The following is a 26,656-nucleotide window of genomic DNA, read 5'->3' as shown; positions in this document are numbered from 1 at the left end:
AAAATCAAGAATCATTACTGCATTTTCAGTAAGTGATTTTCTTATGCCTTTTACAGAATCACATGGATTTTCTTCCCCTGAGCTGCTATAAATCCAAATGTGTTTGGTTTGGTTTTTTGGCTAAGAATATCTTGCTTAAGGTCTAAAGGAGGACCTTGGCTAGCTGTCAGAGGTCCACCAATCTACCCTCCCACTCCCCATCTCAAAAAAACAAGGGGAAAAAAAACAAACAATCTCATGGGTTGAGATAAAGACAGTGACATATTCACCAATTACTGTCATGGGCAAAACAGGCTTGACTTTGGGAAATTCATTTACTTTATTGCCAATTGTAAATAGAGTAGGATAGTGAGAAGCAGTGACAAAACTAAAAACATCTTCTTGACCCCATCCTTCTTCTCAGGCTCAGCCTCACTCCTTCACTCCCAGCTGGTGAACTCCTTTCTTTCCCGGAGTGGTGCAGTGGTGGTTTCAGTCAGTCCATAATACTTTGTCTCTGCTGCTACTTCCTCCTCAGGATCTCATGTCCTGCAGAAAACCTGTGTCTGCATGGGCTTCACTCCACAGGCTATCATTGCTACCAGGAGCCTGCTCCAGCTCCATGACTGCAGCTTCCCCCAGTGCACATCCACCTGCTCCCATGTGGGGTCCCCCATGGGCTACAGGTGGATCTCTGCTCCCCCATGGATCTCCATGGGCTGCAGAGCATCTCTGTTCCCCCATGGACCTCTGTGGTCTCAGGGGCATCTCTGCTCCCCTGTGGACCTCCGTGGACTGCAGGAGAATCTCTGCTCCCCTGTGGACCTCCATGGGCTGCAGGGGAATCTCTGCTCCCCCATGGACCTCCATGGGCTCCAGGAGCATCTCTGCTCCCCCACAGATCTCCATGAGCTCCCAGAGCATCTCTGCTCCCCCACAGATCTCCATGAGCTCCCAGAGCATCTCTGCTCCCCCACAGATCTCCATGAGCTCCCAGGAGCATCTCTGCTCCCCCACAGATCTCCATGGGCTCCAGGAGCATCTCTGCTTCCCCATGGTCCTCCGTGGTCTCAGGGGCACAGTTGCCTCACCATGCAGCTGTGGGCTGCACCATGGGCTGCAGGGGAATCTCTGCCAGAGCACCTGGAGCACTTCCTGCTCCTTCTCCACTGACCTGGATGTCTGCAGGGCTGTTTCCCTCTCAATTTTCTCATTCCTCTCTCACAGCTTCTGCACAGTAATTTTTGCCATTTGTTAAGTACACTATCACAGAGGCACCACCAGCATCATTGGTGGGGCTCAACTTTGGTCTGCAGAGAGTTCATTTTAGAGTCAACTGGCCCTGGCTCTGTCCAGCATGGGGGCAATCCCTGGTCTCTTTTCACAAAGGACACCCCTGAAATCCCCTGACTATCAAAACCTGATCACATAAACCAAATTAAAGAAGTGAGATTCTGTTCAAAATGTTTTGTAGGAGCTGAGGGTCCTCAGTGTCATATTAAATACTATTAAATTCCATAAGATCTGATATAAACCCTTCAAAGGAGGCATCTTTCTCTCTGTTTAGAAAGCTCATGTTGGGTGCTACAATATTTTTATGTTTTAATCACTGTAATAACTGTAATTAGATAAATCAGTATGTATAATATTGAGGCTTACATTGTGAAATCCTGATTTTCCTTAGAGAAACCAGTCAGCTCCATGACACAACAGGATGTGATATTAGATAGTAGGGATAATAAAGCCATCATGTAATACACCCCACCTTGCAATGACTAGAATTTATATAATGTCAGAAGTTGTTGATTAACCCAGGTTTAGATAGTATTTAGCTATTCCAACTGCATGCTTGTTTTATTGAAGAGCAGAGGAGTTGCACCTTCCACATTCAGGCTAAGCAAAAATGGGCAGTTCACATGTAAGTAGTTATTTAATTTGGATTTTCAAGAGTGCAATGAATTCCTGGTTTTATTTTTGTCAATTTTCACTTTATATGGCATTAATACAGCTGCAAGTGAAGATTTAAACTCAAAATCTATTTTGTGGGGTAAGCTTGTATGCAGCTGGTAACATTGCTTTATAACAGTACATGAATAATGAAATTATTACTGCAACACACAAGTCCTGAGTGCTTTAAAGCTCCTTGTGGCTTAAGCAGAGCAGCACTTTAATTTTGAGAAAAAGAAAATATGCACAGAATGTCCTGGAAAAACTAATTTTAGTTAGTTTAGCAAATTTGTGTTGCAACATTCTGAACACTAAAATAATTCCCTAAAGGAATAAGAAAAACTTCCTGTCTCAAAGGCCAATACTTTCAAAATTTGGGTGTTTCCCACAGAACAATAGGGACAGGAGTAATCTCAAGGTGCAGTATTTACAGAAGGCCCTGATTAAGATCCAGGTGTGGGGATTTACTGCATCAGATTACTGTATGAGGTTTGACTGAGGCAATTTTTGGTAACATTTGTCTGCATGAAGACATTTAACATCAGAATGACCTGACTGTCAAAAACTTTTGTGTGACAGCTCTGAATAATTAGTTCCTCTGCCAGTTAAGTAGCTTGGGCTGAAGAAGAAGGGGGTCTTAGATCCAATTTTGAAATTAGTGGATAAAAGCAATATTTATTCAGCAGTGCATTTTCTCCTTGAATGCAGAATCCTTGCAGTTTTGCAGTATGTATCTATAGAAGACAGCCTGCTTGCTGATACAGGCTAAAGTGAGTTTCTGTAAGGTTTATATTATCATGTAACTATTTTTTAAATCCAAATTCAGCAAGGCCTGGAGACATGCCAAGGTTCTGATGCTTTTGGACCAGATCCCCAGGAGGTTTTCTTTGGCAGAGTGAGGAAGACACCCCATACCATGCATACACCCCACTTGCATAAAGCTCCAGCTACAAATCCAAGGAGCTTTGTCTCCCTGTGAATGGATGTTGGTCCCATCTCCACACCATCTTTTTGCAGACTGGCTGTTTGCCTAAGGGGAGAGGAGTGAGCAGATCAGCCACACTGCCTGTGTCCAGCAGCTCCACCTGTGTGCAGGAGACGCAGCCAGGAAGGCTCCTGCTGCACAGGACACACACATGTCATAGGGCAGGCATCTCCTGAGGGTCCTGGCCCTGGAGAGCCTTTCAGTGGACAGCACATGGAATGCAGTGCAGGGCAAAGCTACTCCATTCATGCTGGAACTCTCCAGAGGGGGTGTATCTGTGGCAGGGGTGATCACAGCACTGCAGCTCAGGCAGCTGTAGCAGGTGTGTGAGCTCCATGCTGGATTAGGTAGTCTGGATGTGGGTGCAGTACACCCCAGTTGTGCTGCAGGCTACAATGGGAATAGGGGTGATCCCATGTTGGAAGACAATCCTGTCATTCAGTCCAGACTCATCTGGGAATTGCATCTCTCTGTTGTTCCTAGAAAGTTACAGGCAATCTTGGAGAAATGGCTGCATCTATGTCAGAGAACTGCTTCTAGAAGAGCACAAAATAAAACAGAAGTTCTTGCCAGAGCTTTCCAGCTGCAGTTTGCTGTTTCTCCTAATCTCATGTTTTGTAACCACAGGCTCATGAGTGTCTCATACATTGTGTTTTCTAAACCTCCAGAGCCAGACTTACAAACTCGCAGAGGATATACGGAAACCAGCCATAGGGGCTGCCAGTTTGTCAGCAGATGAGCCAGTAAGAACTTCTTTTGTGGAGGATGAAAGGGGAACTTTGGTGCTGCAGCACCTGCTGCTGTGGTTTATGGTGGCTTTGGGAGGCTCTGCAATGCACAGAGGCTGCTTCTCTTTTGTGGTCAATGCTGGTGCTGGGTACAAAGCCGGGTAAAAATGGCTTGTTTCCTTCTGTTGGCTAATACAGCAACAGAATTTTATCTGCTTTGAAATTTCAGAAGTTAAATTTTTATTTAATAGCTTCTGCTGGGAGAAATATAAAATGAATCACCTGTGTCAAATGAGGTATTTTATATGGCTAAATTAGTTTAGGTTTTAAAACTTTTTTTAGCTGTCATTTTTAAATGGAGTTCTCATTGAAAGCTTACCATTCTTCAGTGAAAAGCTTCCATTATGTAAATGTTAAAATTGAACTTTCCAGCTCTATCAGAATGTCTCATTTTAAAATGGAGCTTTCATCAAAATTCATATCTTCCTGAACATGTTACTTTGAACAAAAGTATCAAATGTTACTGAAAAAAATGCTTTCAGAAAAATTTTCCAACTAACCCAAAAGTGTACCTTTCTCTCAGAAACTGAGCTCCCAATTAAGAGCTGCACCTGATGCAACATTACAACTCCAGATCTGCATATTTTCATCTGCTTTTTGCTCTCTGAACTCGGTCCAGAACTTTTTTCCTCCAATCAATGTTTTTGGCTGCACATCCTTCACAATTATAGTCTCTTAATTATTTTCTGTGTTTGTAGTCTTGTATCAAGCTTATCTGTGCATCTGATGTCCTCAATATTAACACAAAAAGAGTCAATCCACCTGGAAATCTAAATAGCTCTTCTGCTATAAGGGAGATGCTTTGGGGACAATCTGGGAATAGCAACAATGGTTTTCATTCTATGATTTGAAAAGTTTGATTGATTTTTACTTATGTGAAATTGTGTAAATTTTTTTTAAATCTTCTGTCTCTCAAAAATCCATGAAGACCACTTATGCACAATTCCATGAACTCACAAACGTGAGTTCAATTAACCTTGGGGTTGGGTGAGTTCTTTGGTTTTAATTCAAATTTGTTGAGATTCTTTGCAACACCCCTGACTTTCATCTTGTCATTGCAAAGCAGACTAAACCTTCTTCCAGGGAGGACTCCATAGGATAAGGGGATGGCAGGTTGTTGTGGGCCATATGGTTTGACAACCTGAAGGTCAAAAAGTATTACCTGGAGAACGTTTCTGCCCAAGGAGTCCTCTTGGGCTTAAGCTCACAAAACTCACAAGGACTTCTCTGTTGCCTATAAACATTACTGTCCTTGTAGAAATGTTTCCCTAGTACAAGTATTACCACAGCATGATTTTATTATCTCATCACAAAGCTCCACAATTGCTCTTTGTTGCTTCCCCTGGCAGACCAGTGCTCAGGGACAGACGATTCTTGTTAAGTCCCTGGCCATTAGCCCACAGTCAGCAGAAGACAGAAATAACTTCTTGTTTAGCTACCCCCCTCTGGGAAAGAACTGTGGCAAATTCTTTTCATTTCCATGGACTCTTATTATGCAGAATATTTGCTGTTCCTTTTACATCTGCGGCTGTCCTGTGAGTGCTGCTGTAGTAGGTGTTAACAAATGGCTACCCATTAAAAAATTACGATGCATATGTGGCAAAAAAAAAAAAAGTAGAACCCATCTGAAATATCAGAGTTGCTACATTTATGTTTTACATGATGTAAATAGGTCAAGCAGTTATGTTTTACAAAAACATTTAAAAATCCAAAGTATCTGGACTCTTATTTTAGAGTTTTAGAGTTTAATTTTAACTCTCTAGTTTTTATATACTCTACCAAGTTCTGTTGTCCCTATTAAAGAAGTTTTTTCCACTAGACTCTCTTCTCCATTAGGTGAGTTATTGGCACAAATCAGTTATGACATCTGGTAGCTCAAGCTTTGGTGCCTCAAAAGAGGGGCCCTGAACAAAGAAACCCCTTGGCAAGTAAATCCTCACAATCTAAACTCCCCATTCCTCATGCAACACTCCAGACCAATGATAATATTAGGAGTCCTCTCCCTCTATACTGGTTCACTGTTTTGTTACCAGATGGCTGCTCTGTGGTCACCTTCACGTGCCCTGAGGTCAGTCTGGGGGGGGTTTGGTCAGTTCTGTATCCCACTTTAGAGTATGGTTGTCACAGTTCATGTACCACAATCAATGGGCTGTCTGCTCTAGCCACTAATTTTTAAGTAATATTTAAGCTGCTAACTTTGTCTATTCTAACTATTACTAATGTTCTGGTTGCTCACATTTCACTACAATCTATCTTTACTGTTCTGAATTATCAGATTATTAGCTCTGGATTTCTCTGTAATCCATTTTTTACTTACACAACATATCCATATGGTTCAGATAAAGTTCAATTTGTAGCCCCATAACTCTAACTATTTATCAAGCAAGAACTTTGCTACTTTCAAATAATATAAAAATTTCCACAGTTGCTATCTAGTAATTGACTCTGCCTTTATTGTTAACTATGACTAGTGGCTGAAGCAATGGACAGATTACTGCTGCTTTAGGTGACTCAGCTGGTCTGGGAGTATCTTGAAACTTCCTCCACCTCCTTCCTGTGAGGTAGAAAGCTGTTAGACTCACAAAGCTCCAAGTTCTGGAGGCACAGTTGGTTTGTTGGACACTAAACATGCGTGTCTGTATAGCACCAGCACTTCTGTGTGTCTGTGAATGTACAGATGGTGTTTAGATAGAGTGTCTTGCAGAGATGTGTTTTAGAAGCACCAAAGGGACCAAGGGGTGAAGCATGTCATCTTGGGTCTTCCCTGCTGGGGTGCAACATCCTTCAGGTTCTTGTCCCTCTAAAATACTGAGCTTTAAAATACATGCAAGGGTGAGCATGATGTTCCCAAGGATTGTGCCCATGGATTTCAGCCCTGTGTAGGTGTTCTTAAGTCATGTTCGCTTTCATGCTGGCATACACAAGCATTTACTTCGCTTCCATCAAGGTTAGCTCATCATAAGTCTTTGTGAGATATCAAATTTTTAATAAGACATAAGAACACTTGAGTTAAAGGTCTGGTATCTCAGCTGGAAAAAGAGGCAAGATATGTTGTTATCCAAGTGTCTTCCAACCAGATACGGTCAGTAATATAAAAGGAGTCTGCCCCCATCATAACAAAGAATTATTGCCAACTTGAAAAACTAGATTTGTCTGTGGTGAATAAAGCCATTTGTTTGCACTTTGTATGGCTCCCATTTGCAAGATATGTTATTGGAATAAATACCAATACAGCCACATGGGTTGTGCCTGAGCTTGGCTGGCCCTTGGTGCTGAACCAAACAGTGGCACTGTGGTGTTTCACCCCAGAGACACTTTTGGCCAGCTGGGTGCTGCAGCTGGGCACGTGGAGGCAAGTCTGGCCATGCAGGAGCTCCAGGGGCTGCGGGATGGAGCTTTCCCCATAACAGGGTCTGCTCCTCGGCTTTACCTCTGGCAGAGAAGCTTTAAGGCAGTGGTGAAGGAAAGGAGTCTGTTCTGCAGGAGGGTTTTGATCCAGATCTTTTATCCTGGCCCACGGGCCTCTGAATCCAGCAACAGCTCCAAGAGAACCACGGACCACGTGGTTGCTGTTCCTTTTAACCCTGCAGAGAGGGGGAGGGAAGGGGTAAGAAGCCACCAACCAGGTACACAGAAGGAGGTCGTAAGGGACAAAGGACACCTGGATGGCCCAATGCCCCCCCAGGGGTAGAGGGCATCCTCTGAGTCTGCCAATCACTCAGACAGCGCTCGGCAGGGTTCAGGGAGGGGAATTATCAGGGGAGGGACCCGAGGTTCTGAGGTAAACCCTGAAATCACAAGGCAACAATAAGTAGTCAAAGAAGTGATGTGAGGTATGACTCATGTCTAACCACAGGCATGGTGTCTTTGAAGATTTCCTGCATCCTTTCCTGCCTTGGCTTCTGCAGCCCCACCAGGTGAGTCAGGTCCTTGTCGGCCCCATGTCCCCTCTGCCAGCCCCATGCAGGTGCTGGGTGCTCTCACACATCTCAGAGGTGTCTCTATTTAAGCATCTGGATTGAAATCTGGGAAAAAATAAATAATTTTTATCTAGAAATAAAAGCTGCAGTTTTGCAGCTTTGGCATTCCCACTGCATGCTGCCCTGGTAGCTAACAGATTTTAAAAGTGCTCTGTGTTAAGGTGTTCCATCAGCCACAAAAGGTTTTGAAAACATTAAAACTGGACAGTATAAAATTCAGCCATGAGAGAACCACCCCAAACTTACATTTTCCTCTTAATTGTGGGTTTCTCTGTCATGGTGATGAGTATGAATAAATTGGATAAAAAAATAATCATAGATGGTGTATTAACATCTGCTAAGAATAGGAGGGACTTTGTAGGAGAAAGAGGGTTTTAATTTTGCAGTTTAAATAACTGTCAGAGCAGTTATTTTCACTATTGCCACTTGTTTGTAATAGGAAAACATAAATGTGACTGATTCTATTAGGATCTTGTTGCTGCAGGTTTAGTCCCAGATGTAGAAAATAGGGTTTGCACCTCTCAGTTTGGAAAGAGTAACAGAGTCATGGCAAACAGCAAAGGCTGTTGACTTATCCATAAAACTTACACATATTGTATTCTCCAGTATAGAATTCATATAGAAATTGTTTTGATCCTGATAGCACCAAATCATCAGGAACAAGCAAGCTGACAGTGTGTGTGGCTGTCATGCAGCTGTTAGACACAGAACAGCCACAAGGATGTGGGAGAATGACAGCCTGGCTGGCAGATGGCAGATGGCATTTGGAGACACTGATACCATTCTCTGAGCAGGCAAGGAGGCAGTTGGCAATTTTTCAGCTGCATATTGTTGTTGACAGAGAAAAATGCTCAAACAAACAAAAATGAGGGGTACATTTTACAAAACAGGTGAAGAAGGAACCTTGCAGACAAAAGGACCTGTCTTAAGGTTGAACTTTGGCAATTCACTTGTCAAAAATGTGTTTGTCAACCCCACCTTTTTATTACCAGAGCAGAAACCCCAGTGCTTGCTGATACAGCCCTGCTACCAGCACGCCATAGCTGTTTGCTGTTAGATGTTAGTGTGTGTTAAAGCCTTTACATTTCAGAGAAATTTCTACCTGAATGAGTGAGCCCCAGAAGTTGAACTTTACTGAAGAAGAGCTTGCAGAAGAATCCCTTAATTTGGTGGAAGGATGATAGGAGATAGTGAACACATCATCTGCTAATGATGAGATATCCTCACCCTGAGTGGCCTTTCCCAGTTAGATGAGACCTGACCTTGCCTACCAGTAATTGCTCTTTGTTCCTTTTGCTTAGCCATTATATTAAAGAGCTGTAATATTTGGAAGTTTTTCTCATGGGAGTCCCCACACACTGCAGTGAAATGGGCTTTATCTGCTTTTTTGCCCTTTCTGATTGATGCTCTTGAGCTTTCTCAGCAGGTCAACCTTTTGTGACTGGGAATGTTTGTTTTAGTAAATCAGTCTATGGATGAAGTACAAATGTAGCATCATGTTTTCAGTCTTTGGAGGTAGATCAGGATCAAAATGCAGCAGCCTACTCCTATGTTTGTTCTTGTGCTTTATTATTCTCCAAGGATGGAAATGCTTGAGATGAGTGATGAGGTTTGGGCTGTCTTAAAGACTCCTTTGGGTGGGAGTTCAGTGTTTTTTGTGATAACAGGATGTTACCCTGACAACATGTGATGCACTAGAAGGTTTTAACCACAAGATCTAAGAACACATGTCCTTTTCTTTTTTTCCCTAGTCATTACTGTTAGTCTAGTTACCCCTGGATTCCAGCTGCATTAGAGACTTCTGCCAAGATAAATAATTAATCTTGAGTATATGTGTGTTTATAAAAAATTAATCATGTAGGTGCTGATTTGCCAAGAGCTGTCTTCTGTGACCCAAGTGTATTAGATACAGTTTAACCAATGAGATGCACACCCTGGTCCTGTTGTTTGTTACACTAACAGGGTGACTACATGGTTTGGAATATTTCCTGGTACATGGAGAAAATAAATTTCCATCTCCACACAAAAGATAAAGACAGGAATTGCAGAACTGGAAGGCACCTTGAGATGTCAACTCACTTAACCATTGCCTAGAGCAATAATTAAATGTCTGTGAAGAATAAGAAGCTCTGCCCAAGCCAGTCCTGACAGCTCTCACAGTGCTGAGCTGGAGAGATGGTTCATCAGCTGGAGACTGGGATCCCCAAAGCTCTTGGAACTGGTAGCTCTGTTCTTGACAGAACTGAGAAACCCCAACAGTTTCTATAGCTTCCTATCTAGGGTAGGTTTTCAATTGTTTTCACTTGTTTGTTTGTTTTTCTGGTATTCCTGTCCTCATCTTTATGACATTATGGATTGTTTGGGACTTGGCTTCCCAAAGAAACAGGATGGAAGAGGATCCAAGATGCTGCAATATGGATATATCTGTTATCCTAGCTAAAAACATTTGAACCCATCAGACAACCTTAGATTAATTTACTAGCAAGGTGCTAATTGCAAAATTAGTATTGCCTGTTATGTTTCTTGTAAATCTTAAGAACAGAGCAACTGTATCAGAAATCCTCTGAACAAAAGACTGAGGCATGAACTCAACCCTTCTAAGACCCCACTAATCCACACAGTGTTGGGCCATTGTGCTTGTGCCCATCACAGGAATTGTTTCAGCTGCAGTGAGCAGCTGAACCAAAATCAAGCAGACAGGAGGTCCAAATCTCTGGGAAATCAGGCAGAGAGGTTGCTGGTGCTCACCTGCTTGATAGAAAGGAAGGCTCAGGTTGATGCAAATGGAACTACTTTTTGCCATTTTTTTAAAACCTCATTTTTCTCCAATGCATGTTTTGAACATAATTAAATATATGTGAAGAACAAGAAAATTGGTGGAAAAACTCTGGTATCTTTGTGTAGCCCACCCCCAGTACCCACTGGTGATGCTCTCAGGTATGTCAGATATTCTCACCAGGTTGATGGGTGCAGACCCACAGTAGACCACTGATGCCTGACAGGCAGCAGGCAGCTTACCCTGGGGCATCTCTAACAGCACCAGAGACCTGTTTAGACAGCTAAATACTGCCCTAAATTTTATTCCTGATCCCACTCAAGTGTATGAGTTAATGCTGTAAAGAGCATGGCTGCGTCAGTCTGCCCTTTCTCTCTGCTGCCACTTTTAGGTTTAATTTTTATTTCTGTTAAACAGCAGCCAAAGAGAAGCTTGAAGTTAGACATCCACTAAATAAAGCACATGAATTGTACCTGGCAAAAATGAAGACTGGGGCAGGCACTCAGCATACCTGCATCAATCCAGCACTTTTTAGAGCTTTGCCTACAGCTGCTGGAGCTGATCTCATCTGCTCTGGTCAGCAGCCATGCTCCTCCTGACTCTTCCCAGTGATCTTCTTTAAGGGTCTGTGCCTGCATTTATCCATGTACATCATCAGCATCAATCTCTGTTAGAGCTGCAGCAGGTGACCAGCACCCTGAGCAGCTGCTCCTTTCATTGTTCTGACTACACCTCCCTAAACCTGTTCTTGAGCAGGCTTGTGGCATCTGCATGAGATCATGGAAATGGAAAAATAGCTGTGATTGCTCAAGCTGTATTATCAGCTGTTTTCAGAGAGGCCTCTCTTTTGCAATACAGGAAACTACCTGACATGTTCATGGCAGCACTTCTGTTCTTGTCTACTGACAGATGAGCACCTTGTATCTACTGCAAGTTTAATTGTCTTTATCCTGAGGAAAGCACTAGTTTTTAGGAGTGTCTCAATGTATTGCAGCAACCTACCAATGCCTCTACTGATGCCTTGAATCCATCAGAGCTCTTGTTTCTCCACCCCCCACCACGTCCTTTTGGGTTTGCTGACCTTTGCTAAACTGTTTATTTGTGCTCCATAAGGGCTCCACATGCTGCAACATCAAAGAAAAATCTACAAAGCTTCTCTAAGCATTGCAGATCATCTTCAACTATAAACTCATCTTACAGCTCCCTGAAGTCAGACGTAAATTATAGTAGCAAAAACTACTTAGTGTGCTTTTAAACAAGTTAGAACAAAGCAAGTTAGTTTTTGATCTTTTATAAACTGTCCAATTTAATATAAACAAATCTGTGGCAATTTTAGCCAAAGCTGCAAGGGAAACAGGTTATTGTCTAAAACATGCTTGAATGAGACAAAGAACTGTTCAGGATAAGAGAAAACAAGTTGACACAGGCCATAAATACAGCTATGCTGGAAGTGAAAAGAATATTTTTACCCTCAGAACTCTGGTCACATTAATTAATATAGAACAATGGGAGAGGAATGAGAAGAAAATTAAATAAATGAGTGGATGGAGCTGGACCAATTTGTGAAAGCAAGTTCCTTTACACCCTCTGTCCAGTTTCAAAGTTGTTTGCAGTCTGTCCACCTGATATTTCAGACTCCACATCATGCTCTCACCAAATTTGCTAGAATACTTCTAAGTCAGTAACTAATCTAATCTAACCTAATCTAATCTAATCTAATCTAATCTAATCTAATCTAATCTAATCTAATCTAAATTCTAACTCTAAAAAATATCTACATTAAAATGGTTCTGCCCATATTTTTAGAAGAAAAATGACTACAGATTACAAATGGTATTAAACATCATTAATTTTGACATTTATCCCTTACATGAAAATCCACCTGCCAAAACCCAGAGGGGTAAGGGGTCTCTGAAACAGCTCTGAAACAGCTCTCCCTCTCCTGCATTGGGAAGCTGTGTCAGTGGGAAGGTCAAGGATGGGACTCAGCAAGAAGTGAATTTTAGCCAGTGCTTCTCAGCTGATCCAGGAGCTGGCTTTGACAGTCACTTACCACAGTGTCAGATTTCCCTCTATAAAGATGATGCTGGTATTTCACACAGCACTAACAGAATGGTATCCCCTAGGTGCATCATTTAATGTTTCACAGTGATATTTTTAAGACAGAGGCTTTAGCAGAGCTGACTCAAATTCCTCTGGTGCTTTAAAACAAACATGTCCTGAACATTGAAACAAGCCTTCCTTCCTGCATGATTTTTGCCTTGAAAAGAAATGTTTCTGGATTTATGTCTTTATGAATAATCAAAAACCTACAATGTTATTTCAGTTTCTGGTGGTACCATTTTCCTGCCTGCTGCACCTGTGCTGCACACACACACAGCACCTACAGAACCAGTTGTACCTAGAAATGAGGGGCTCACTAAACCTGAGGATAACTGACCAGCCATCAAGGCATGAGAGAGCAAACCAGTCTCTCCAAGTCCTGCCATGAGCTGCCCATGACCAGGTGCACCTGCAGCAGGGTTGGGGCAGTGGGAGCTGCAGAGGCAGCAGCACAACATGAGAAGGGCAATTCCCACAGCCCAGCACTTCTGGTGGGCAAGGCAAGGCAAAGGACAACCCAGCTCCTGCCTTTGTGTGTTTGTGCAAGTGCCTGTCCAGGCTGAAGGTCTGAAAAGTGGGAGACAATCCCAGATGAAGCCTTTTCTTCTCACCACTGCACCTTCTGTGCCAGGTCAGGAGGCAGTGAATGTGAAGCAACAGTTCTCAACTGTTATTGTTGAAGGGAATCTGAGAGTCTATAAATTAGAATAGCACTTGGATGACTACAAAGCAGTAAAATACCTGCATTTGATATATTAGCACTTTTCTCTGTATTTTGTGCTACAGAATTTTCTGCTTTTTTCTGTTTTTTTCAGCTGCTTCTTTGGTCCTTTTGGTTTGTTTTGCAAACAGCTCTAGAACAACTTCAGTACTGGCTGCCTGACACAGACAGCAAGGTCTGCCATAGGCATGCTAACAGTACAGAGCCAAAGGAATGGTATTTCCCTGGAGCCTTCTCTTCTCCATGCTGAACAACCCCAGCTTTCTCAGCCTATCATTCCATTTCCTTTGTACATGATACCATTGAGGGAGAAGCACCTACACTCTGCCATAATAGAAAACTGTGACTGGAATTCATTTTGAACAGCTATCAGGGCATCTGCTGTTTAACTTTGTGTTTTTCCCTTTCCATTTTGACCCAAACTCTTGGGAAATTTGAAGATTGTTAAATAAAATCTCCACTAGAAAATATTAGTTATGTATATACAACTATTTCCATCTTTTTTGAAAGGTTTAGGAAAATTTGTGTGAGCATACAGCAGGATACATCTTTAAAAACCACATTTGTCATAATGATAGGGCAATCAAAGTGTTACCTTTTGCTGTAGGGATGAAATTATTACATTGTTATTGTACCTCACTAATTATTATAGTTGTAAAAATAACTTTTTGTTTCAGCTACCCTTAGCAGTAGGTTCTATCCTAGCTGCTAACTGCATTGGAAAAGCCAGGTACCTAAATGGCTTCAGTTAATTACAAAGGCCCATTGGTAAAGCAGTGTAGGGACTGGATTTGAGCTTTCCTCCTTGAGAGCTGACCCTTTGCCTTTTGACAGAGGACCCCTTTAGCCAGAGTTTTAGCTCTTTCACCAGAACTACTAGATGACAGCCTGAAACTTTTAAAGCATACCAACAGACATTCAGACTGGATCTACACTTGTGAATAAAACTTGTTGTTCTCTGGACTGATGGGCATGTGGCAGAGCATGGCCCACAGCCATGTGCCTCAATTATCTTTATTCCACAAGCAGAAGGATGTTGTGCCAAATGTCTTTCAGGAATGGTCTCTGCCCTGTGCTACCCCCAGAGACAAGGAGGTTAATCAGCCATTTAACCTCTTCTGCTCTCAGCAGGCTGGTGGCATTTTCAGAAGGGCTAAAAGCAGACTGCCATGCCCTGCAGTATCATAACTCTTAATTAACAGTGGTGGTGCCAGTGCCTGGCAGCCCTGCAAAGCAAGCAGCCTGACCCATGTGTTGCTCTTTAAATGGAAATGCCAAAGCACTGCCAGTGCCCACCTAGACCCCTGAGCCTGTGGTGTGCATACTGGCTTGTGCTGCTTGACTTAGGCACCCAGAATCTGTGTTCTACTACTGTTTTAGAGTTTGGGCATTTAAAATATTTGAGTAATCATGTTAGAGGAGCTGAAATTGTTGCTGTCATTGTGGTCTCAGATAATTTTACTCTTTTCTGAGAAACAGCAGAGTGGAGGGTGTACCAGCATTGCAACTCCTGTGACTCACAACTTGAGAGATTAAAAGCTAACTTGGATCAGAAGGAGAAGGCATGGTTTTCTGTTTACATTGATATGTCAGGCTGTAAACTGCTGCAATGGCTGTGGACTTTGAATTATTATCCTGTCCCTGTAAATATAGCTTGAGGTAGCCACATGTATTATTTTGCCAAAATAAAAAAAAAAAAAAAAAAAGGCAAAACCCACTTCCTCAACAACAACAAAAAACCCCAGCTTTATCACATTATGTATCTCCAGTTATCTTGTTTGCATGAATGCATCAATACAAAAAAGGTTTTCAGGAACAGTTTTTATCCAGATGATTGGGAGTGTTCACGTTACTTAAAGATGGACCTACAGAGATAGGTCCTGATTCTGCTAATGTGTTTGTATTGGCCTGTTGTTAAAGTGGTACAAACCAATAACATTTAAACTGGCATAAATATGTCTAGTATGAAGTTATTATCTTAAATTCTTTGAATAAGCCAGAACTGGCAGAACAAAGTTCTATAGGTCATGTATATCATATGGTAACATGTTGTGTAGGGTGACATCACACACACACACACACACACACACACACACACACACACACACACATATGTATGTGTGTGTCTATATATTTATGGTGACAAAGTTGTATAGACCACTGTGTTTTTTATGTGGTGACAGCAATTTGTGGATCCATTCCAGGAACCCTAGGGATAGATACAGTATTTCAGCAAAGCCCAGCCTGAACTTCAAGGTTTAGATGGTGTGAACAAAGATCAAGCAAGGACCTGGCCCAAACTGCTGTCATTCTAATGCAGAATTGCTTCCCATGTGTTTCCCATGTGTTTCCCATGTGTTTCCCACGTGTCTGCTGTGTCTCTGTTTTCCCAGTCAGCCCACAAGCACCACCATCACGGCTCTGATGCAGAGCAAGATGCCAAGAAAATTCACAGTGCCTGCAAAGGAGCAGGTAAGAAAGACTTTGTAGATGTTTGGACTTTGTGCAAAGGGCAGTTCAATACTGTAAAAAGCATTCACATGAACTTAGGCAAACCAACTGTTCCAACCAGTTTTAGGTATTCTTTATGCTTTCTGTCAAATACTGACTCAAAGAACATTCACACCCATGAAGATAAATGGGAAGGGATGCCAGCTTGCTCCTCAAAGACTGGTAAGATCTAATGCCCATAATTGCATGCCTCCAGGGCATTAGGGTAAACATGGTATTTGTTCCTGTGACAGGAACATCAAGCTGCCAAGACTATAATGACAGTCACAGGGTCCAGCTAGTCAGGTTAGATTAAGGTCATGGTTAGATATCCTTTCTCAGGCCTTCTGGGACCAGTAAAGAACATCATCACCCCCATATTTCATCAGAGCCTGCTGCAGCTCCATCAGCTGAAAGGAATTTACAGTGATTTCAATCTTCACCAGTGATTTTTAACTGACAATAACTGTCCCTCACCATCTGAGGTAGTTTAAGTAAGCTGCCTGACTGCCCTGATGTGAGTGAGGAATGCAGTGTTTCATGGGATCCTAGGGTCCAAGGAGGTGACAATGTTCAGTAAAGGAAGAACATCCAGGCAGCACACAAGATCAATAAGTTATTAATTCACTCCAGTTATTTGCACAGTTAATATGTATTTAAGCATTTCTTCCTGGTATAGCAGTGACATTCAGAATCAGCTAGTTAAGTGTTGGGTTTTAGGAACTGTTCCTGTCATACCAACTGAGCCCCCTCATGACATTTGCCAGAGGACTCTCCTAACTGAGAGATTAACCCAATGTTATCAAACAGGAGTAGAATTCCTTCTAAAATTGGACCATGCCTTCAGCCTTGGATCTAAGCAGGAAGAGCTGGGCAAGATGCCCTAAAGTTGTTCTCCATGTGCCTGGTGGTAATAGAGGGATGAAAACATATCAGCTGTTGCTGAATACCAGTATAATTTGTATCTTTATCCTTTGCGCCGGTTGCTACTAAGAAACCCTTGTTGGTTCCTGCTCCTAAAAGCCTGAGATGAGGCACAGCACAAAGCCCAGAGATGGCCACACAAGGGCATCAGATGGCAGAGCTCAAGGAGAGCGTGGGGCAGCAACCACTGGCAGGATGTGTGGACATCAGCAGACCTGGCAAATACCTTGATGTCTTTGGTCTGCCATTCTATGGGCATTTGGGCAGTGCCCATCACAAGCCAGGTCATGTGTCTTTCCTGGCTCACACTGTCAATGTCAACGTTTGTCATGAAGAAATAACGCCCGAGTCCATCTGCTGGCCCTGAGAGGGAAGTGCACCAGGACCCCTGTGCTAGTGCCACAGCTGCCCTACTGTGTCCTTCGTGCAGCCAGGTAACAGCACTGTGGTCCTGTCTCGTTTTAGCTGTAACAAATGCCTTCCAGAAGCTCTGTTTAGTGCAAACATCTGTTTATGTGCAAACATCTGTTTATGTGGCAGAGGGCAGCAGAAGTGCCAGAGCAAGGTCACTGCCTTTAGGAAGCTTTTTCAATCCATTGCATAAGTCAGAGCTCAAAGCTGACTGAGGGCTTTTCCCCTGGAGGGGGGCTGCATGTTCAGCTCCCCTCTCTGATGGGCAGCACAGCAGCTGCATCTCTTTGGGCGTCCCACACTCCCACTTCACTCTGATTTTTGCCAAGCAAAACAGCATTGGCAGAGACTGAGACCATTCAGGCTGGTTCCAAATCCTTTTTCCTGACTCCATTTAGCAAAATTAAAACCAAATTTTTATAGGCTGTACATCCAGGCTTCAGGTTAACGAGCTGATTCAAACACATCCTTGCCTGCCTGGCCTCTTGCCCCACTGCCCTCACTCTGTTGTGCCAGCACAGCGTTCATGCCCATAACAAGCTGGATCTGGTGGCTGGTCCCTTGGGACTACTCAAACAAGCATTGTCACCAAAAACGTGTATTTCAGCCTGTGGGCACTGGCATAACCCTGATTTTAGGAGCAGTGTCTGCCCTTCTCAAACAGAAGACTCAATTTCTTTGCTATTAACAGCATGAGATGGTGAAATTTTATTGAACATTGTAGTGACTACAGTTTAAATTATCCTCAAAAGAATCTTAGATACTACAAATCCTAAATGTGGAAGCACTGGGGATATATGTACAGGAATTTTTTTCTCTTTAGAGGTCACATTTTCTCTCCTCTGCATTAGATTCCTGGTTATAAAATTCCCATGCAAAACTTCTTTTTCAGGAACCAATGAAAAAAAAATTATTGAAGTCTTATCAAGTCGAACATCGGAGCAGAGACAACAAATAAAACAGAAGTACAAGGATTTGTATAGCAAGGTACTTTGAAATAAGTGGCCTCTCTGTTTGAAACCGTTGCCTCTGAAAATACAGCCTACAGGCATCTGCTTTTGAAAATATCAAGGGCATTTAAGGAGGACACCAGTTACTTTCTGATTCAGCAATTTATTTTATCTCCTAAAATACTGATTATATTTCTAATTTTAGGCCTCAGAATCTTCTTGAAGTCAGCCTTAACCAGATCAGAGCATTTTAATCAAAGCTGGGAGAGCTAGAAAATAATTCATAACTGAAATGGAAAATATTTCACCTTGTGTTCATCTTCAGCACATTCAGAAAAATAAGTTAATGTAAAAGGGAAATTATAGGTCAGAGTCCCACTTAGACCAGATGCAAATTCAGACAAACTATTTGATCTCGCACAACTTTATTTTTATTGAGTTTAATGGAAATTATATTGATTTATTCCAGTGATGAAGTACAACACGTTGCAAAACTAAGAAGTTTCGTTGGACACTTGATTTCTGCAGGAGGCATAAACTGCCTTAATGATTTTAGTGTAAGAAAAATAAAGCTTCTAAAATATTGTTTCAGTAAACAGCTGAATCCTGCAGACCTTATTATTAAATTGGTATTTTCTTAGTGTCTGCTTGCTCATTAATCAGTGTCAATAAGAGAGTCAGCACTGAAGATGAATGAAAGTCTTCTATAGGTGAAATTTACAGCAAGCATGATACAGATTTTGGTTACATAAATACTGTAGATTTTGTTCTATAATGAGAGTTAATACATATAGGCTTTAGAAATTATCAAATGCCAGGAAACATCACAGTGACATCAGCTCATAGCAACCCTTCTGCTTTCCTGGGCAGCCTGAGTCTCCTGGGAAGGAGGCACGAGTGGTACCATCTCCCTCCTGCTGCTCCAGGAACTTGCAGCATTTGTGGGGTGTGTGTTGAAACTGCTCCAGCACAGATGGCAGCCTCTGACTTGAGTAGTTGAGTGTTCACGTGTTCAGTTGTGCAAGCAGGAACTTGAGAATAATAGAGCTGGACTTCTCATTCAGTGTTCTGCCCTTGTCAAGTGCTTCCCATACTGCAGGAAATGTTAACTGCAGACAGGACTTCAAATACACCCTCAGCTGGCATCCTCAGCGTGCACTAGCCAGCTCTCCTCCAGGGTCTTACTGAATTTTGGTTTAAAGTTGGTGTGGGTATGTGTGTGTAAAAATGCTGTTTGCTTGGCACAAAAGCACCTTGCAGAAATCTGCTGCTTTTTCCAGGAAGTCAGTTTTAACCAAAAACTGACAGAGAAGGTTCTTATTTTGATCCCCTGTGTGGCAGCTCTTTTGAAGGAGGAAGCTTCTGTATTTTATTTCAGACTAAACTTTTCAAAACACTATTTTGCATTTGTTTACACAAGTAAGAGTCATAACTGGACTGATATTGGCCAGTATTTGAAGATGGGACAATCATTTCCATCAATCTGAAGCCAAACTTTTTAGGAAACTTATTTTGTAAAAAAAAAAAATTATTTTTTAAAAAATTATTTGTCCCTTTTTGGTACAGAAGGAGCTTTTAAATCATTAGATTTCCTGAAACAAATTAAGAAATCCTCTAATCTTACCTCAGCTTGCACTAACCCTCCTGACTGTCCCCACAGGAGATGGAAGAGGTCCTGAAGGGAGACCTGAGTGGGAATTTTGAAAAGGCTGTGCTGGCTTTGCTGGACTTGCCCTGCGAGTACGAGGCCCGAGAGCTTCGGAGGGCGATGAAGGGAGCTGGGACAGATGAGTCGCTGCTGATTGAGATCCTCTGCACACGCAGCAACAAGGTCGGGGCTCCGTGCGTGACCTCCCTCGGGCAGCAGGGCAGAAAGCTCACCAAGGGGATCCCTGCCAGGAGGAACAGGGATCAGTCCAGCTCCTGGGGCTGAAATGCCTCTTGCCAGTGCTTGCAGCAGTGAGATTGCCCTACTAGAGCTGAAACTAACAGGAGTTAAGAGCAATAAAATTCACATTCCTCCCTTTATCCTGCTCCTACCTGCCTTGGATGGCACGGAGGCAGCACTGGTGAGAAGAATCCCTGGATCCATGTTAAAGGGCAGCTTTGGCACTGCTCTGATGGTTCAGAGGTACAGGAACACGATCCTAGTGAAAAAGGAAATAGTCAGCTCTTGCCTTAATGCAGGGAAAACCAGAGGGACACCTGCATGAGTCAGGCACCACTCAAAGCGCTGTCCTCAACAGGGACTGGGAATTCACAGCTTCTTCCACCCCCGTGGTTGCTGCACCTCACACACTACAGGCAGGGTGCTGACTTGCTGGTCATTTCTTTATTAATTAATAAGACATCTTCTATTTATTTATTTATTTATTTGATTATTACTTTTTTGTTTTGTTTTGTTTTCCTAGGAAATTGCAAACATAAAAGAGGCCTACAAACGTCGTAAGTGGTTTTATCTTTCAAATGCCTTTATTTTAATCCTTTCTCACTGGTTGAACTCTCACAGATTTTCTTTCTTCCCAGTGTTTGACAGGGATCTGGAGTCTGATGTTAAAAGTGACACCAGTGGCTCCCTACGGAAGATATTAGTCATGGTGCTAGAGGTAAGGCTGGGGACATTCCACTTATGCAGCTACCTGGCAGAGATATTTCCTTTTTTCCCTGAGTAACCATAATAAGTATTGTCTGGCATTTACAATAATGCAGTTATGTAATAATATGCAGATATGTAATACAATAATGAGGCAATTATGGTAAACAAAAGCATTCTTCAGTATAAGAGACTTTCATATCTGTGATTTTAAATATGTACCATTTTGGTTTATGAAACCACAGATAATTTTATAAATATTGATATTTCAAAACATAACAGGATTGTTTTACTGTTATTTATACCATGGTAAAGACTAGAATACTCATTCGAGTCATGGCCACATTATTCTGAATTTTGCCCCAAACCACTAAATCTTTTTTCTATCTCAGCTAAGGATTTTAGAATTCAGATACAGAACAAGTAAGGAAGAGATTGCTGTCATGTTAGTTTTTCATTCATCGAAAAAAGCTTATTTTCCATTAGAATACATTTTATTTTAAGTCCTTTTCATGAAATAAAGCAAAAAATCAATACCTTCATAAAGACACATTATAACTAAGAAAAATAGGAGCACATTGAGAAATGCAATGTGGTGGTCAGTCTGATCTGACAGCCCTGGGAAATGAAAAGACTGAATAAATAAAAGAAGCTTTAATGACATAACAGCCACATCACTAAATACATCAGTTTAGATTCTCATTCTGGGAAGTATTGGTGTAGCTCTTCCCAACCTCCTGTATACTTCCAGGAGTGGCAAATACATTTATCGCTTTTTTTTTTTCATGGATAATTTCTCCCAGGGATGGCAGTGTTGGTGAATGCTCAGAGTACCTAGGTTAGTCAGGAAAATATTTCACAGCTACCAGGGCATATCCAGCCCTGTGAAAAACATCAGCACTTCACTGCAGGCAGTGGGCACCTTCCTGCTCCAGGGGCAGTAGCGTTGCCATCTGCTTAGGGCCCCAGCACACAGCACACAAAGCTGGGACAAACCCCGCACGGAGGTGTCAGCAGATGGCAGCAAAACCCCAACCCAAAAACCTGTCCTGGCCGCGAGCAGAAACGAAACCAGCACTTGGTTGGGTGTTTTTTTACTGTTATCTCCTTTTCTGCAGGCAACCCGAGATGAGACTCAACAGGTCAATGCAGAACTTGCTGAGCAAGATGCCTCGGATCTGTACAAAGTAAGTGCAGTTGTGCAAAAATCCCTTTTTCCCTGTGCTGCACAGCAAGGGCTGCTTCAGAGGGACTAAACAAACCAAGCACAGGGGCAATGGCAGCACAAGGAGAGGAGCAAGGGGGGCATGGGCTGGAGCTGGATGGATCACGGGCTCTGGCTGACTTCATGTCTCTACTGTGTATGAACAAGTGCTTCCAGAAAATAACATGTGCTTTTGAAGGCAGGAGAAGGCCGTTGGGGAACAGAGGAGTTGGCTTTCAATGTGGTCCTAGCAAAGAGAAGCTACAGTCAGCTGAGAGCTACTTTTCAAGCCTATGAAAAGGTGAGTTTATCTTCTGCAATGTGGGTTGCATAGGCCCTGACATATAGGTGCAGACCCTACAATGACATTCAATGATCTGCAGAGCCTTTTCCAACCTAAGTGATTCTATGTAGAGTAGACAATCCTTTATCTGCCATTTTATAATTTCTTGAATGCTTTAAGAATGTTGGAAAACATATTTGCACAACTGTATCCTGAGCATACAGAAATAGGTGATTTACAGGAGAAGCTGTATCTTCTGCCAATGAAGAGCCCATTCCCCTTCATAACCTACACAATACTCAGCCAAATAAATGTCACAATATCTGCTCCTTCCCACAGCTGCAAGGCAGTGTACCCCCCTCCTGCAGCAAAGAGACAGGTTCACAAACTCCTGCCCTGAAGGAAGGATTTGCTTTTTTCTTCTCCTAAACAGAGCCTGGCAAGGTGTCTCCTCCTGTTCCCACCACTTCACACACTCATTTTGGCTGAGGAGAAGTTTATCTCCAGCCTTTTCCTCTCTGCCCAAGCTGGGCAGATGGCCTATGCAGGTGCTTTGCTGTGCTTTGCCCTGTCTCCAAGCAAAAGGCAAAGTAGGCAGCAGGATCCTGGCTGTTAGTACTTTTCCCTGTGTCACCCAGCAGGGACATTTTACTCATGCCTGGGCCTGAACCTGACCTGATATGGAGATATCTTGCTAGGAAATTACCTCTGAAAGTCAAAGCAATGGGAGATCCAAGGTCCTTCTCCTAGCAGCAAGGAGGAAGCTCAGCAGTGACATTCTCAGGAAAGAGTCTCCCACCAGCCTCTGGCTCACAGTCCTGAACTTCCCTGGGAAGACTCTGAGTTCATCAGAAAACTGCAGCCTTAGGCACTGAAGATGAAAAGAGCTCAAGTCAAAGCCACGTTTCAATGTCAGCATAATAAGGAACCAATAGCTACAAAAACGTTTGCAGCTTAATCCAAGTTTTGGGCTGCTGCTGGCAGGAGAACAAACCCAGTCACAAACTGATACTCTCTCCCTTGGAGTGGCCCAAACCCTGGGGGTTCAGTTAAATGCTTCAATAGCCAAACTACCTTGGCTTTTGATTCCTAAAGCCAAGCAGATCAGGTTGCCCAAACCAACCCACCACATCCTGCCTGGCTGCACTCAAAGTAGAAGCAGGCCAAGATTAGAGCCCAAATCTTGCTAACATGCCCTTCTCTTCAGTTGGAGAGATACACAGGGCAAGATCTAAACCAGGTTGGTGCTTTGCAGAACTTGAGTCCTAAAGCCTCGCGTGGTGCCATTGCTGCCTTGTACACAAAGTCTCCCAGTTCTGACCTAAAAGTCAGAGTCTTGAATCTTGCAGGGACATCCTGATACTCAAAGTAGAGCAAAGTTAAAGTCTTTGAGGTTCCTGAAGTTCACAAAAGTCAGGGTAAACTCTGTTTTGAAGAGACAGTCTGCTTCTCCAATTCCCTACAGAATAATACAAAAACTTCGGGACAGCCGCGGTGCTTGTAAACTTTGCCTGGGAAGCCAAAGACAATAAGTAACAGAACTTCACAGAGTTGGTAAAGCTCCAAAAATTATCTTATTTATGTGGGAGCCATCCAGAGCCTTTGACAGAGGGGCTAGAGAAAGCTCAAAGAGTTTCTGCTGACCAGGGGTCACTCAGGAAGAAGTTGCAGCTTCTTTGTCCTAGCAGCTGTCAGATAGCTGAGACTGCATCATGGAGATTATCCATCACTTAACCACTGTGCCTTACCTGGCTGCACAGACCTTTTGGATCACAGTGGAACTGTGAGCACTTATACCAGAGGAGAACTTCATTTGCCCTCAAATTACTCCTTTGGAAAGGCTCTAAAGGATCAGGATTGACCTTTTGCCATTGGATCCTGAATCTGATGCTGGTTTGGACAGTGGGAAGACACGTACAGACAAAAGGACTTATGGCTCCTTTTTGTTCTCATAGGTGTGTGGGAAGGACATAGAAGAATCCATTAAAAGTGAAACATCTGGAGATCTGGAGAAGGCTTATCTGACTCTAGGTAAAAAGCAATAGTTTCAAGACCTTTCTTTTCTAGTTCTTGCTGTCACCTGACATTGGTTGTTGGGAGTCTGTGTACAGCCTGGCAACAGCCATTGAGCTGCCCCTAAACTGAGCTAACATATCTGCCAGGGGAAAAAGAGACAGTTTTCAGTAGTGATTAGGACTCCTTGGTTTTAAAACTAAAACTTGCCAGACACAGCTCCTTTCCACAGGAAAAGCTGATATTTTTGCTCTCTAACACAGGGTAGCCACCTCCAAGCTGCCTCTGGGACAAAGGCTGGTGATAACTTCCAGCAGATGCTTGGGCACCATGAGAAGTGTTGCTAGCCAGCCACCACAAAAATGTACAGGGTCCTAGACAGCAATTTAGTAGTAGGGTTGGCTTTGGCCAGTATCTAAACCTGTGCCCTGTCTGCTGGTATTGCTGTTACCCATCTTGATTTAGGCTCTCACAGATCTTCCTCCTGTGATCTGCAGAGTGAGCAGCTGTAAATGGCTAAATAAACTATTTAGTGCAATACAACAAGCAGCTACCCCAAGAATGGATGGGCAAGAGGAACCCCATGGGGGCAAAAGCTCATCCTCATTCACATCATTTTCACTGTGGAATGGCTGAATACTCAGTGCTGGTAATCTCTTGTGGAAAAATGGACATCCCCATTCAGACTCCAATATTTCTCCTTGCATACTGATAGGGGATCAGACTCAGAATAAAAGCCCTGCTAGCTCATATGTCTAAGCATAAACACTAGAGTTGCTTTTTCTTTCTTACTTATTTAATTCTGCTTGAAGTTGTGTCACAAACTGTAAATGTACAAGGATAATGTACTTGTCTGGCTGTTTTCTTTAGTCAGCTGTGCCAAAGACTGCCCAGGTTACTTTGCCACACTTTTGCACAAGTCGATGAAAGGAGCTGGGACTGATGAAGAGACTTTGATTCGCATCCTTGTGACCAGGGCTGAGGTAGGGTACCCTGTGTCCTGTAATGCCTCACATCAGCTCTGGGAGAAATACAAATGCAGAGGGTATGGAGTGTGTCCTGATAGATCATGTGCTCAGCAAACCCTTTTCAGCCCAGTGACATCAGTGGTCACACTCTGCTTCTGTACCCAGGCACCTCTAATTTTGATACTGCATCTATTTCTGTTTTCAAAGGAACTAAACCAGGAAGCATGTAGGCAATTTCAAGTGGAGTCAATTGTACCTGGTTAAAACCAACCCATGGGGAGGTCTGGCCCCAGTAGGATGTGTAGAAGTAATTCCTAGTTAATTAATGATAAAACAGCAGTTTCCAATTTGAGAATTGCTTATAAACATATGTTGCCAATTTTCTCTGATTCCAGCTGGGAAAAACAGATGGGGAGGAGGGAAGAGAAATAAAAAGCCAAAGGAGTTTATTGTCATTTTAAGAAGCACAAAACTTCACAAGACATTTGAGATATTTAAGCACAATCTTTAAGTATTCCTTGTAAGCTGTGGAGGTTGTAACCCCAGGGCTGTTTCATTCAACACAGAGGAGGAGCCTTTCACAAGCATGAGGAAAGCATATTTCTCAATGATCCACAGTGAGAAAAATTAGGCTCCAGGGTATTGTCTCTATTAAGACACAGTCCAGTCATTGTAACATTTAAAACCCACAGTGATAAAGATCAGACCTGTGCTGTAGGTGCCTTTTTACAGGACACCTCCAGATAAGGAGTTTGTTTCTCCCCCAGCAGTAACCAGAAAATTGCTTCTCTGGGTGGAACAACACTCTTTTTTAGCCATGCTCCTGGGACATGCCTCTTTCCCTGTTTGCCACCAGGGGATGACCTCAGGAGTTCACAGAGACTTGTGTGAGTTTTTCCAGTGCCAAGGCTGTGCTGGCACAGCACCACTAGGCAGAGATTCTCCCAGCCTTGGCATAACTTTCCATGCAGGCCCTCTTCACAGTTAGCATCCCCTCACCACCATCTGACATGGGCTTACCTTAAATTCAAATTTTAAGCTCAAATTCCTCCAAGAATTTTAGACCTCCTGCGTTCTCCTCTCCTTCTCCCACTCAAGGTGATTCAAGGTGGGCCTTGAATCAGACCCCAGGGGTGCTGGCAGGGGCAGGGCAAGTTACTCAAAGCATTCCCCACTCTTCTAAAGAGGCTCTTGGTGTCTCCTCAGAGCGACCTGCCAGCAATAAAGGAGAAGTTCCAGCAAATGTACAAGAAGCCGTTAGCCGAAGCTGTCCGATCTGACACCTCTGGAGACTTCAGAAAGTTGCTGCTGGCAATTTTGCACTAAAAGCCCATCAAGAATGAAGAGGCATGCTGAGCAGCCATCTCTTGATTAGTTTCCAAAAAACCATCCAAAAAATGTGGCATTAGCACAAAGAAAAAAATCCAATTTATTTTCTTTCCAGCTGGGAAATACATTGCCAAGTAATGTTGGACGTGAGGTTTATGTTATGGCTGTCTTGCCAAATGCCCTTAAGCAATAAAGACATGTTGAAAAAACTA

General features: G+C 42.8%; 1 protein-coding gene across 2 annotated transcripts; it reads left to right on the top strand.

Annotated features, from left to right (window-relative positions):
- The first annotated feature begins 1,844 nt into the window (after positions 1-1,844).
- On the top strand, positions 1,845-26,656 carry ANXA13 (annexin A13). Of its 2 annotated transcripts, XM_009088034.4 has the most exons (11): positions 1,845-1,897; positions 15,673-15,751; positions 17,997-18,091; positions 19,715-19,885; positions 20,466-20,499; positions 20,581-20,660; positions 21,766-21,834; positions 22,051-22,152; positions 24,090-24,165; positions 25,018-25,130; positions 26,322-26,656. In XM_009088034.4, exons 1-11 carry the CDS (start codon positions 1,883-1,885, stop codon positions 26,439-26,441), a joined length of 954 nt encoding a protein of 317 aa, XP_009086282.1. In that variant the 5' UTR covers positions 1,845-1,882; the 3' UTR covers positions 26,442-26,656. The 2 variants fall into 2 exon arrangements, with proteins under 2 accessions (XP_009086282.1, XP_050826270.1); XM_050970313.1 differs by lacking the exon at positions 25,018-25,130.

Source organism: Serinus canaria, chromosome 2 (assembly GCF_022539315.1).
Source record: "Serinus canaria isolate serCan28SL12 chromosome 2, serCan2020, whole genome shotgun sequence".
Classification (NCBI taxonomy): domain Eukaryota; kingdom Metazoa; phylum Chordata; class Aves; order Passeriformes; family Fringillidae; genus Serinus; species Serinus canaria.
This window is presented reverse-complemented; position numbering and strand designations above follow the sequence as displayed.